The sequence below is a fragment of the Cariama cristata genome, unplaced genomic scaffold (genome assembly GCF_000690535.1).
Source record: "Cariama cristata isolate BGI_N322 unplaced genomic scaffold, ASM69053v1 scaffold3033, whole genome shotgun sequence".
Classification (NCBI taxonomy): domain Eukaryota; kingdom Metazoa; phylum Chordata; class Aves; order Cariamiformes; family Cariamidae; genus Cariama; species Cariama cristata.
Window position 1 is genome coordinate 27,452 of NW_009606475.1, and position 12,123 is coordinate 39,574.

The following is a 12,123-nucleotide window of genomic DNA, read 5'->3' on the forward strand; positions in this document are numbered from 1 at the left end:
TGGAAGAGACAAATCATGTTACTTTGCTGGAAGCCATGTCAGGACTGTGATGCTTTTAAGTAATGTTTGACTATGTAGTCTGTTTTTCGGAGCAGAATAGCTTCTCTTTATGACCTCTTAACACTAACCTTGGATGAATCACGTTTGTTCGCTTGTTTGTCTGTTAGTTCAGAGGGGGGTATTTTTTGCTGGGAAGTTGAGTAGGCAGTTTAATTATAAACTGAGTCATGCACTTCACTGATCATGTCCCATTTTAATTGAACTGAACACAAAAAGGAAAGCAGAGCTGTTAAGAGTTCCCACTGCTCGCTGGTGTTTGAAACTGGGCTGTGCAGGCAGGGAGCAATGAAATTCCATATACATATGTGGATCATTCTGGTCCTCCACATCACCTTGCACATGCATTCACATGTACACAGTATTGGTGAGAACTGGATCCAGGTTCTGCGCTTGGCTTTATGTAGGCCAGATGCAGACCTCACTGAACTCAACTACAGATTAAAATATCTGAGCCTAAGTATAACAGGAGTTCTTAAAGAGTTTGCAGAAAATTTTCCATGAGTTTGCCAAGGTGAGATACCACTATTGACACTACTGAGAAAATTTGCGTTGATTTGTTCAGGGCTAGGATTTGAATTTTTTTTTTTTAAAAACAGGTATGTTGTTACTGTTGTTTGCTGGGAAAGGCTGCCCAAGTTCAAGAACAGAGTTGTGAACCCAACCCGAAGATAGGCTACCAGTGTGGAATTGTCTTCAGAGCTTGCTGTGTGAAGGGTCAAGAAGGCATTGATGTGTCCATCAGCGATGATGCTCCTAAAAAGGAGCAAGGTATTTTATGTTGCAAATTATAAAAGAGTGAGACACAAAATGATATGGGGTGTAAGGAGTGCTTGTACTTTAAGTTATTTCTGTTGGAATTCCCCTAACTTGATATCTCCTCTGAGTAATTTAATGATGCATGTTTTGGAGCTAATGGGTTTTTGGCTAGTGATAGCTGAAATGTTGTATACCACAGGAAGCTAAATGAGCTGGAATGTGGTCACCTAGTTCCTGGTGTCAGAACTTAACTATAAGACAGAGCATTTTGACCACTAATGATCTTATCTTGAAAACTGAGTATAAGCTATTAATTTTTAATAGCATTTTGCCCACTGATAAATTCTTAATTAAAAAGAAAATTGACAACTGATTCTTTTAATTGGATTTAAAAGCCAGGTGGCGTGTGCTAGTTCAGCGGAATTCAAATGTTGCCTTTTGTGTGAGAGGCAAATGCCCACAAACTCAAACTGGGGGTGTTTGAAATGCCTGGACTATCTGGGAGAACTGAACATTTCTGGGAAACATGGTATCTGCATTTCTCTCAACATTATCAAAAGAGAGGGGCGTCTAGATGGCCACAGCTCCTGACAGCCTTCTCCATACCTAGTCCACAGAGCTGAAGAGAATGGGTGTAGACATACTGACTCCTACAGACCTGGGTTTGGGCTGGTTTTGCCTTTTTCACTTAGCAGACAGACTTGAAACTGGAGAAAAGTCATGCTGTGTAGTGTTGTCTCCTTCATGTGCAGTTGAGCACTGAGAACATGCTGTCTGGCTTGCACATCGCCAGGGACAGATTTTGGGAGACATCATCCTAATCAATCACTTAAACCCAAAACTCACCACAAAAGCTTGCATTGGTCTGCTTGAGCCAGTGTGTTATTAGACTTGTTTCAGGTCTTTCAAACCTGGCTTATGTCAGTGTATACCCTTATCAAGCAACATTTAGAAATGCCCTGCCAGTTTTTTTGTGTTCTGCTGTCTCAGCAGGGGAATTCCTTTGTCCATTAGCACTGGCTGAAGTGACTGGACCGGTAGATACCTTGTACTTAGACCACTCTGCTAATAAGAAAAGTTTGCAGACTCAGTGTACCTCCACAACACTAGAAATATATCAACACCTGAAAATCCAGAATTATGAGCACAGAGTACAGTATTTCCCCACTTACCCTTGTCGTCAAGTGGCACACGTAATAACCATTATGCATTGCAAAGATCAGTCTGTGTCAACAAGCAGGGCAGGACAATGTTCTCATCGTTAAACTGAGAAACAAGCAGGTGGTTGATCATATGTCAAATATATCTATCAACAATAAAAATTGCCTGGAGAAAAGCAGAGCAAGCAGCATGAATAGACACTTTGGTTAGTCATGAAGGGGAGATCAGTCTCCATTTTGTAAGGCAGTTCCTTGAACTAGCAAAGCATGCAAGGCATTCTGCTGCAGAGGGTAAGGCAAGCTAACTCCCCATATGATGCTTTCTTAGTCATGTAAAGAGTAACCTCTGGTACTGCATCCCCAGAGATCTTTACATAATTAGACCAGACTTGGGCAAACTGATTTAATTAGCTTCTGCATGACCAAAATGTACCCCTATGGCTTGAGGAGTCAATGTACCAACCCAGCCTTGTGCCACTGCACAAAAACTTGCTTTCACATGCATGATGTATTATTTGCTTGTAAGTGACTGCTGGTTGAATAGGCTTATGGACAATCACTGAAATGACATAAGCTTCCTATTCAATAACCAGAGTATTTTGAGATTGTGTTTTTACACATCTCACTACCAACCTACCCTTTCCCCTGCGTTAAACCTGGCAGGATTGGAGGTAGTCCATTAGCTAGTCCTTTGGGCAAGCAGTGGGTTTGGCCAGTGGATGTATTCAGCCTTTTTATGTCCTCCATGTGGAGAGAAAGAACTCTGGAGACACACGCATGTAGCAGAAGGACTGCTAATCAAAACTCTCCGAGTTAAGGTACATGAAGTACATTTGAAAGAATGCCGTAAGTAGGTGCCCAGAAGTTGGGTGTGGAGTTCTTTTTGGAATGAAATCTAAATAAATAACTGAAGTTAATCTGATTTTCATTAAAACTGTGAGTACCCCAAGGTACTATAAAGTCAGTGGAAGTCAAGCATGCCTCAACAACATGTCTTACAAAAATGAGGTTAAGTTCTGGTTAAAAGTCTAATGTTAAGAACCTGCATTTGAAAATCTCAGCCCATATGAAATCTATGATAACAGTGTGACTTTCATATTGAAGCAGTCAAATGGAAAATGCCCCATAGCCATGTGCATTTGAATGTCAAATTTAAGTATGAAATAGCTGTAAAATATGTAAATAATGCTCTTTAATTTTGTCCTGGTTTATTCAAAACCCTGGTCTGAGTCCTGTCCCAAGCAGGCAGCTTTTTACTGTGAGAAGAAAAGTGCTTTCTCCTCTAATACCTCTCTCTCCTCATTTTAGTTGAAATTTCAAAGGAGGAACTAGACCAAGAAGATCCTTATCTGCATGATGGATGCAGAGGTAAGTCAAGTGACTAGTCCTGTTAGCCAGTTCTTTTGTGACTGCCTCCAGTGAAAGTGAAGCAAATTTAGATCTAGAGATTACCCAAAACCTTTTGCCTAGGCTAGATATGGGTAAAAATAACAGAATGAAGATCCTTTCTAAGAGATAGTAGGCCATTATTTGATGCCTCAGTGGTTCTTAAATACGACAGAGGCATTGTCTCCCATAGTGGAGTTTGTCTTACCCAACTGAAGCTTAGACTATACATTTAACTTTTATTTAACTTCTAGTGGGTAATACCTCAGAGGTGTTACCCATTGAACCCATGGAGTACTCTGGATTCTTCAGAACATGGGAATCCTATATTAAATATTTGCATTCTTTTATTCTCCCCTTGGGATGATCAGGGCGATTGAATATGAAATGAAACTTGTTTCCTCTTGAGATGCATCACCTGAAAAAAAGGAAGAAAAGCTGCTATTGTCCTCATTAGTCAGGCTGTTCTGCCTCCTGGGAGGAATGTGTTATTGGGATATTGTTCTGCTAAGTATTCTGATTTATTGCTTGTCACATGTGATTTACGTGTCTATAAACTTAAAACAGCAGTGATTTATTATTTTCTACAAGCATTTCAGAACTAAATAATGTATTTAGGATAAAATCAATTTAATAGACCTATATTCCAGTTGAGAGATGATTTACTGTGCTGCATGTTGTATAGCTATTACACTGTAGAGAAGATGGAAACGTCTGCTAGGTCATTAGCTAGTCAAAGCCAACACTGGCTTTCCTCTTTGTCTCCAGCTGCTAATTACAAGAGATGACACAGAAAAATGTGTTATATATTTTCCTGGCATTATTTCTTTATGTAATCAGTTGTTGCATTTGTCAGTTAATCAGCTGCCTGCAAGAGATAGATTGGTATGACTAATTACAAATTACAGTTTCTGCTTACAGTATATTTTCTGCTAAACTTGGCATGCCAAAATTACTTGTGATTTTCCGAATTTCACCAGGGGAAGCTTAAATTTCCTAGGCAGTGGAACTTCCAGCAGTTTGTTTTGGAGCACCTTCATGGTATATGAGGGAACTAATTCTGTTCTTCCAACACCTCCACAATAGGTGGCTGACAGGAGCTCACAGTATTAGCAGAGATTCAGAAAGTGGTAGCTGTCCATCTCAACCACAAGACTATGGTTCCTTCCAGTGTCATTGCCTTTGCCAGCACTGTGTACAGACCTGATTTTCTGTGGTGTATTAATGGCCCTGGCCTCATTAGAAATTGTTGCACTTTAAAAAATTATTTTAATTCACTCAAAAGTTTAAAGTATTACAGCTGCATTTGCCCACATTGTCTGTGCTTATCTCAAACCTTTTGTTTAATGCCTATCCAGCCATTCTGAATAACGGAAGAAGACAGGTTCTATTTGTACTAAGAATATCAATACTGTTACAACAAATAGCTGGAAGTATATAACCTTGTCTCTATTGTGAGAATATTAAATGTTTTCAATATTTATTTTTTAACAAGATCGGAAAAAGTAAGTTTCCTCAATGATGAGCTAAATTTTGTATAAGTTTCCTATAGTATCCTCTCTTTCTATCTGCCAGAATAACCTCAGCTCTCTTTCACATCCTTTGTGACTCCTGCACACACCTCACTAGGTGCTTAGTACCCCCATAGTAAGTCTTGGTTCCTTTAGGTTCTCTGAAGCCTTTGTCACCCACAATACCCTCTTCTCCCTTTCACGTTTCCTGCCTGCTGGGTAGGAAAAGAGCACATGCTATAGCTAATTCAGGAGTATGGTCCTAATAATGATGGGCTAAAAATAAAGCCTAATGCAGCTAATAGAGGAATTGTTTCATTAACTTATGGTGATGCATCTTGTCTTCTTTATTTTACAGTAACCACCATACAAAGTTTTAACTTCTCAGCCAAAACATGAGGAGATGTCTGAGCTCATCAGCATTTTCGCTTCAATCTAGCAATGATGGGCCATGAGCGACTCCTTAATTTACTTCCTTCTTCTGTTCATTTTTAGAGCCAAAAGAATCCAGTGATTACAAACTCAGTGTTTAGCCCTTTCCTTCTTTTCTATATGTGTGTGTTTAGTTATCTGCTTTTCTAAACAAATCAGCAAGCATCCTGTAAATTAACGGTTTGTTTCAGTTCCTGTGAAGAGCCTCCTAATTATATAAGACTTCTTAAAATATCCAATTAGGTGGTGGTCCCTGCTCTCAGCAGTGCAGAGACACAGGATCCAGTTATGTCTGCTCCTGCTTTGTTGGGTATCAGCTTCAACCAGATGGTGTCAACTGTGAAGGTAAAAGAAATAAAACCATTGCCTCAGTTATCAACATCCTTGTTTTAAAAGAGCAAGCATAGATAAAAAAAGATTCAGCCAGAAGAGATCAGAATATGCTTATGCCAGCTGGGGAAAGAGGTGAGATCATAAAAAGTGGATTTAAATGGAGTGTTGGAATGAGAGTTGGGGGACGATGGAGTTAAGAAAGAATCAGTAGAAGAGATGGAGGATTCAGAGCGGAGAAGAGGCAGTAGATCTTGAATTTATTGTTGTGAATAAAACCAAAATGAAGCACCTGTTCTCTCTTATAATGGTAGGTAGTAATTGATAAGGCAGATGAAATACAGTAGGATTCTTCAGCTTGTTAAGAACACAAGTGACAGAAGGGATGAAAGTTTTCGATATTGTGAGTGGCATGGGAATAGTCAAGGGGAAAGAGTTGTTAAGTTTCTCCCAGAAGAACTAAAGGGACATCAAATGAAATGGGCTGGGATAGAGCGCATTGCACTTGACTTCAGACATGTGCAATGTCGACATTTGCTTCTGAGCTAGACAGCCTAGGCTTCTTTTGTTGCTAACTGACAGAAACAAGCACTTCCAGGGCACAGTTCATCTTGCCTGTTCTACGTAGCTATTCTAGGATGAAAAGCGTTGCTCATCAGGAGTGCCTTTTTCTGTCATTGACTGAAAAGGGGAGTATAGGTAAGTAGCTCAGATACAAACTTCAGAATCTAAAATGGGTGTCGATTGTCAACACTAACTGAGTGCGAAATGTAAAAAGGAAGAACTTTACATTTCATGCATGTGGATGCCAAATTTTCTTATGCATTCAAAGAGAAAATGAAAAAAATCACAAAAGAAATGTCTATCAGTAGTTATAAAATAGAAAGTTGAAACCTGTGGCTTGGGGAGTCCCTAAGCCATGTGTTGGTGGAAGGCAGAGCAAGGGACAGATTTCTGAAAGTTTGCCTCATTCATGTGGTCACTATAATCGCCTGCTACTGGACTCAATCAGATGATGTTGGCTCTTTGCTCTCACTCAGTACAACCTCCTCCTCTTTTTTAAGTACAGTGAATCAGCAGTCATAAGTCCTGTTACCAACGGGGTCAAAATGTCTCAAGCTCTGACAACAGAGAATGAGTAGCCACGTTGTGGGTGTGTGAGTGTGAGGCCAAATCCACGCTATTCTTTGTATCCTGATGTTCAAAGTAATGACTGATTGGAGGTGTGCCCACAGCTAGCCTTTGACCTCATCTCTTCCCACTGATTTCATGTTTCTTCTTTACTCTCTCTTTTTTTTAAATAATTTTGCATATTCTAGATATTAATGAGTGTATCACTGGGACACACAGCTGTGGGATTGGACAAACCTGTGTCAATACATTAGGATCCTTTCGCTGTCAGCGGGACACAAGCTGTGGAACTGGTTATGAACTAACAGATGACAGTCGTTGCAAAGGTACGTCCTATGCAGAGAAACAGAAGTCTTCCAGACTTAAGTAAAAAAAATAAGTACATCATGATGTCATGCTCTTTTACTTTTGGTAAATACAGGTGTAAGCTGTAGTTACACAGGCACACACAGACCATGCTACTTCTTCTGGGACAGTAGTTTTCTACCTGTCACCTTGCAGATACCAGATCAAGCTCACTGTGGACAACCACAAAGACTTCCAGGAGAGACAACTACATTTATTTTACAGTGTCAGTTTGTGTTGCACGATAGGAGCTGTTCTGAGAACTGAAACAGTCGATTTTGAAGGCCCAGCACTCACACTATACACATTTTTCTGGTATTTATTTCTGGCTAGCGCTAGTCCGGTCCTGTGAATTGATTGCTTATTAGTGAGTGGAGTGCCTAAGTCCTGCTCCTGGAGTATATCTAACAGTTTCGTTTCACCAGAAAGAATCAAGTTTGCACACTTCAGAGTGTGAAACGAAGTGCGGTAAATGGAGTGACTAGGTGATTCAATTTGAAAATGCTAAGGTAGATGCAACTTTTAAAAAAAGAGTAAGCCTTTATCCTCCAGAGGTTTAAATTTGTTACAAAGGGATTAATTTCTTAATCACAACATTCTTAAGGATTTAAAAATGAAAAAGGCTTAAAAGCACTGTTCTTGACTAGCTATGTTTGAACACAAGGGTAATAGTCTGGGTTTTTTTTACCAAAGAAATGACTGATTTCAAGTTACATCTAGCTCAAAGTATGCTGTTATGTGCATCCATAACTTCACCTGACATGCTACCTTCGCAGAGATACAAATTAGCAGCAAACTCCATTTGATGTGGAATTGGTTTCCACTATGAGAAAGTCTGTTCCCCAGAGCTTAGAACTGCTTATAAACGGACTAATTTCATTCTGCTGAGTAAATTAACTCGGCCAAAATTCTGGCTAAGGTTTTATTGTAGGAACTGATCAGTGATGAATAATAGGTTGAATAAAAAAGCTGACAAACAAACTCCAACGCAAAACCTGCAGAACATACAGACAATGTTTTTCAAAGTAACTTTGATCTCTTTGAAGTAAAATTTCTGATGATTTGAATGACATCAGATTTACGCCAACAAATAGCTTACCAGCAAGTATTAACAAACTTTCTCTGGTGGAAAAAAAGGAGTAAAGATAGTAAATGATGCATGCTATTAATGTTAGAAATGTCTTATCTGGATAAGATATGTTAATAATGTTAATTATTAATGTTATGTTAATAGCAATGAAAATAGAAAATGAATAATCTTCATGTATGATTTTTAAATACCAAGTGAAATGACTGAGTTGTGCAACATGTAGAACCCTACTGAACCCAATTCAGTATTAACCCACCCTAAACTTAAAACGAGCTCCACAATCGTTATTTAAGTCTCACAATGCTCTAGGGATAAGCAGTTGTATCTACTGTTGTGTCAGCTGCATAAATGGGAAAGCTGAGGCATCCTGTTGCTATAAAGTTTCTGTACTGTAATAGCTTTAGCAGATTTCATCCCATTGCAAGGTGGCAAACATTAAATTCCAGTTGCTTTTGTGTGGACAGGGTTACATTTGTGAAAGAAGCCTCATTAGCCCTTGTCTGCTTTATCTGACCCATAATTTATTCACAAATATTTATTGTCTATTCTGAACTGGAATGGAATATTAAAGTAAGCAGAAATCATATTTATGTGCGTTTTAAAGCACAATAATGCAAAGATATTGCAAACCTTAATATGGATGAGAATCAAGGCCAATTAATTCACTTATGAAAGAAATTAACAATGTGTGTGATCAATCTAAGGTTAAAATTAAAATTGGATATATAATTAAATCTTACTGATGTCAAAGCTGAGCTCACGTATAAGCACACTGCTGAATCAAGACTGAACACTGCTGTACCTGATGCTTCAGGTGCTCTACAATCATTTTTAATCATTTAGTTGTAAGAACTAAACTTGTAAAGCATAATAAACACCCTCCCCATATATAATATTAATAACGAAATAATTAAAAAAGCGCCTTAGCTTATTCTACCTGTTTTTACTGAGATTCTGTTTGAGGTAGTAGGTTAGATTGATCCTGAGTTGCTGCATTGAATTGTATGAAGGTATGCTGAGGATTAATCTGTCTGATGTTTTTAACTGTGTCTTATGTTTTAAATATGATTAGAAAGCTTCTGTCAAACTCGTGCTAACAATTTTTTTTCTTTTTGTGATGTACCAGATATTGACGAATGCGAGACTGGTACTCATAACTGCCCCCCCGATTTTATCTGTCAGAATACTCCAGGATCTTTCCGTTGCCGACCCAAGCTACAGTGCATGAATGGGTTTATACAAGATGCACTAGGCAACTGTATTGGTAAGACATATTCTGTCCTCAGTGAATACTTAAGTGTTACCTATGAGATAAGTTGTAGTTTCACTGCGTGAATTCTGAGCTTCTCAAGTCATTCTTCATGCATGTGTTATGCATTGCTCTGCTATGTGTTTTTTCTGCTCCGTTAAAGGCAGGCTTGGTCTCACAGGTAAGATTTACAGATGAAAACCATTAAATAAAAGACTTAAATACTAGATCTCCCTTTTTAATGAGATTGGGTTACCTAAGGCACTTGGCTGCATTTGAATGTTTTCCTTAAGTCTTTGGGTACTTTATCTGAAATAAAATTTGCAAAAAAATTGTGATATGTTTTCTCTCACTCTGTCCAAAAGGTTTTAGCTAAAGCTTAGTATAAAGAGCTGTAATTGATGACATCCTCTGTAACGCACTTTGTTGATATTAGTATGTGTGATTTTACAGGTGTGTAGGTCTTTCCAGACCTGTCCCCTGTTAGTTACAGCCTATCAAGAATCTTACTATGTATGAGAATGATGGGCCAGTTATTACACACTGTGGAGAGGAGTTTAAAGCCTGATTACAATCTGTCGGGCTAAGGCCTTGTTTCCAAGACACCTACAAAGCAGAATTATAACCTTTATATAAATATGTTAGAATGACTGGATTCCAGCAGACTTTAAATGGAATTGTCTAATGTGACCTACAAATCTATCAGTTATTCCCTTGAGTAGTATTTTCAAGTCTCAACTTAACTTTGAATTCCCCCATCGGCGTAGCGTGTCTTGGACTCGTGGAACTGGCTGAGCGGCAGCAGCTGCCAAGTCTAGCTCACTGTCAACCCCTCATTCTCCTGACCATATCATACCCTGTAGTGCCGAAATCTGACACTGGAAACACTGAGACTGAAAACAAAATTGCAGCCTTTAAAATGAAGGGGGCCAGTGTTTGTGCACAACAGACTCTTTGGAGACTTGTGTCTGCTATAGTGAGCACCAGGTCCATGGCCATTAGTAGTCAGCTTCTCTTCACTGACATTAGTAAAGGCACATCAATTTGCAGCAGTAATAGTTATATCCCCTAAAATGCATTTGCTCAGAATATTTACCAAAACAATTTCACAGGCTGATTTTACACGCTGTGAATCAAATGCTGCCCTATGTGGTGTTGAGGGGAAAAAGTATGAAAACTTTCCTGTCTTTCCAGTGTCTTTGTAAGTTGAAAATTTTACACTCTGGTGAGCTGGGACAGACCTGGCTGAAATGTTTTACATTGTCTCTTCCCCGTCTTCTGGAGGCCAACATTTTGCAAGCTGGACGCTGTACTTAATACCATACCATACCAACTGGAAGGCAGTAGCTCTTCAACAGTTAACAGTACCACTGTGTAAAATGATGGTCATATCCTTGTGAAACAGTTGGGAAAATTTTAGGTGGAGAAGTATTTATGTGAAGCTGAACTTTGCTGAAGATTATGGGGTGCAAGCCCATACACTGAGAAGCAGTGCTACACCTACAGACTGTCAGGTTTTAGTTACATTAACATTTCCAGGTAGCAAAGGCTGCCTCGGTGTCTCCTGTAGCTGCTGATTCCTGACTCCGAAACTCCTTTCCCCTAAACTAATAGCACATGCTAATCTTGCATGACAGTGAGTTCCTTGCCTTCTTGGCTAGATAAACCACACCAGATCATACTCTAATCTAGCTTAGTCTTATCTCATTACATTTTCTGAGATTTTACTTTATAGTGGGTTCTTACCAGGCGAAGGTTATCTTTGTCACAAAGTGATATGTTCTCCAGTTTGTAAAAAACCAGACATATGTTTGATGGATGGTAAAGGACTGCCTAGTCTTGTGAATACATAAATAAGCTATTCTCATTCTTATGTGTTTACATGGACAACTTAGTATAAGACAAGGCAAGGTACTCATGGTGAATACCTGTGAGCGGTAGTTTATCTCTCTGTAAAAATGGAGTCAGCTATTACCTGTATGAGCACGTACTACCAAAGAGCTCATTCACTGTGAGCCACGGCCCGCAGACTGCAGCATAACTGGTTGAGCTGGTGAACTGAATTTTTGATCATCTCTTCGTATGTTTAGGGGAGACTTTCAAAGGCTTTTAGACACATACAAGTTCTATCCCCAGTTTCCACTGCTTTTTGGTGCGATCTGGGCCTCTTATACCTCTCCTGATCTTCACTCTGGAAGCGTTATATCAGTGAAGCTAAATGGCACAAATAGTTGTATTCTCCCGTGGGCAGAACTTTTCCAGCTCTGAAGGATTACAGCAGGATGTAAACCTCTGAAGGATTACATAAGGAAAGTATCTTACCTTAAGCATCTTCAGACAGCAGATGGTTACACTGACTTGTGTTCTTGTAGATATCAACGAATGCCTGAGCACCAACATGCCATGCCCAGCTGGACAGATATGTATTAACACTGATGGCTCGTATACCTGCCAGCGAATCTCACCCAGCTGCGGCCGAGGTTATCATCTCAACGAAGATGGAACAAGATGTGTAGGTAAGTAACAGTATGGAAGAAAAAACAGTTTGAAGAAAATAAGTCACATCTATTGTCTATGTTTACCAGTTTCTTGCATTTTGCCCAGGTTTTTCTCGTTCCCACAGTCAATTCTTGATCCTGTTCTTTCCCTCATGGCAATCCCAACAAGTGAAGA

The 12,123-nt window shown here is 39.3% G+C and overlaps 1 protein-coding gene across 2 annotated transcripts in view; it reads left to right on the plus strand.

Moving 5' to 3' along the window:
• The window catches only part of FBLN1 (fibulin 1), a 66,883-nt gene that overhangs the window by 13,363 nt on the left and 41,397 nt on the right, over positions 1–12,123 (plus strand). For both annotated transcript variants that reach the window (XM_009696367.1, XM_009696368.1), the window contains exons 3-8: positions 657–828; positions 3,285–3,344; positions 5,549–5,650; positions 6,955–7,092; positions 9,328–9,465; positions 11,823–11,966. In XM_009696367.1, the coding sequence (XP_009694669.1) occupies positions 657–828; positions 3,285–3,344; positions 5,549–5,650; positions 6,955–7,092; positions 9,328–9,465; positions 11,823–11,966 (754 nt within the window). The remainder of the gene's footprint in view (positions 1–656; positions 829–3,284; positions 3,345–5,548; positions 5,651–6,954; positions 7,093–9,327; positions 9,466–11,822; positions 11,967–12,123) is intronic.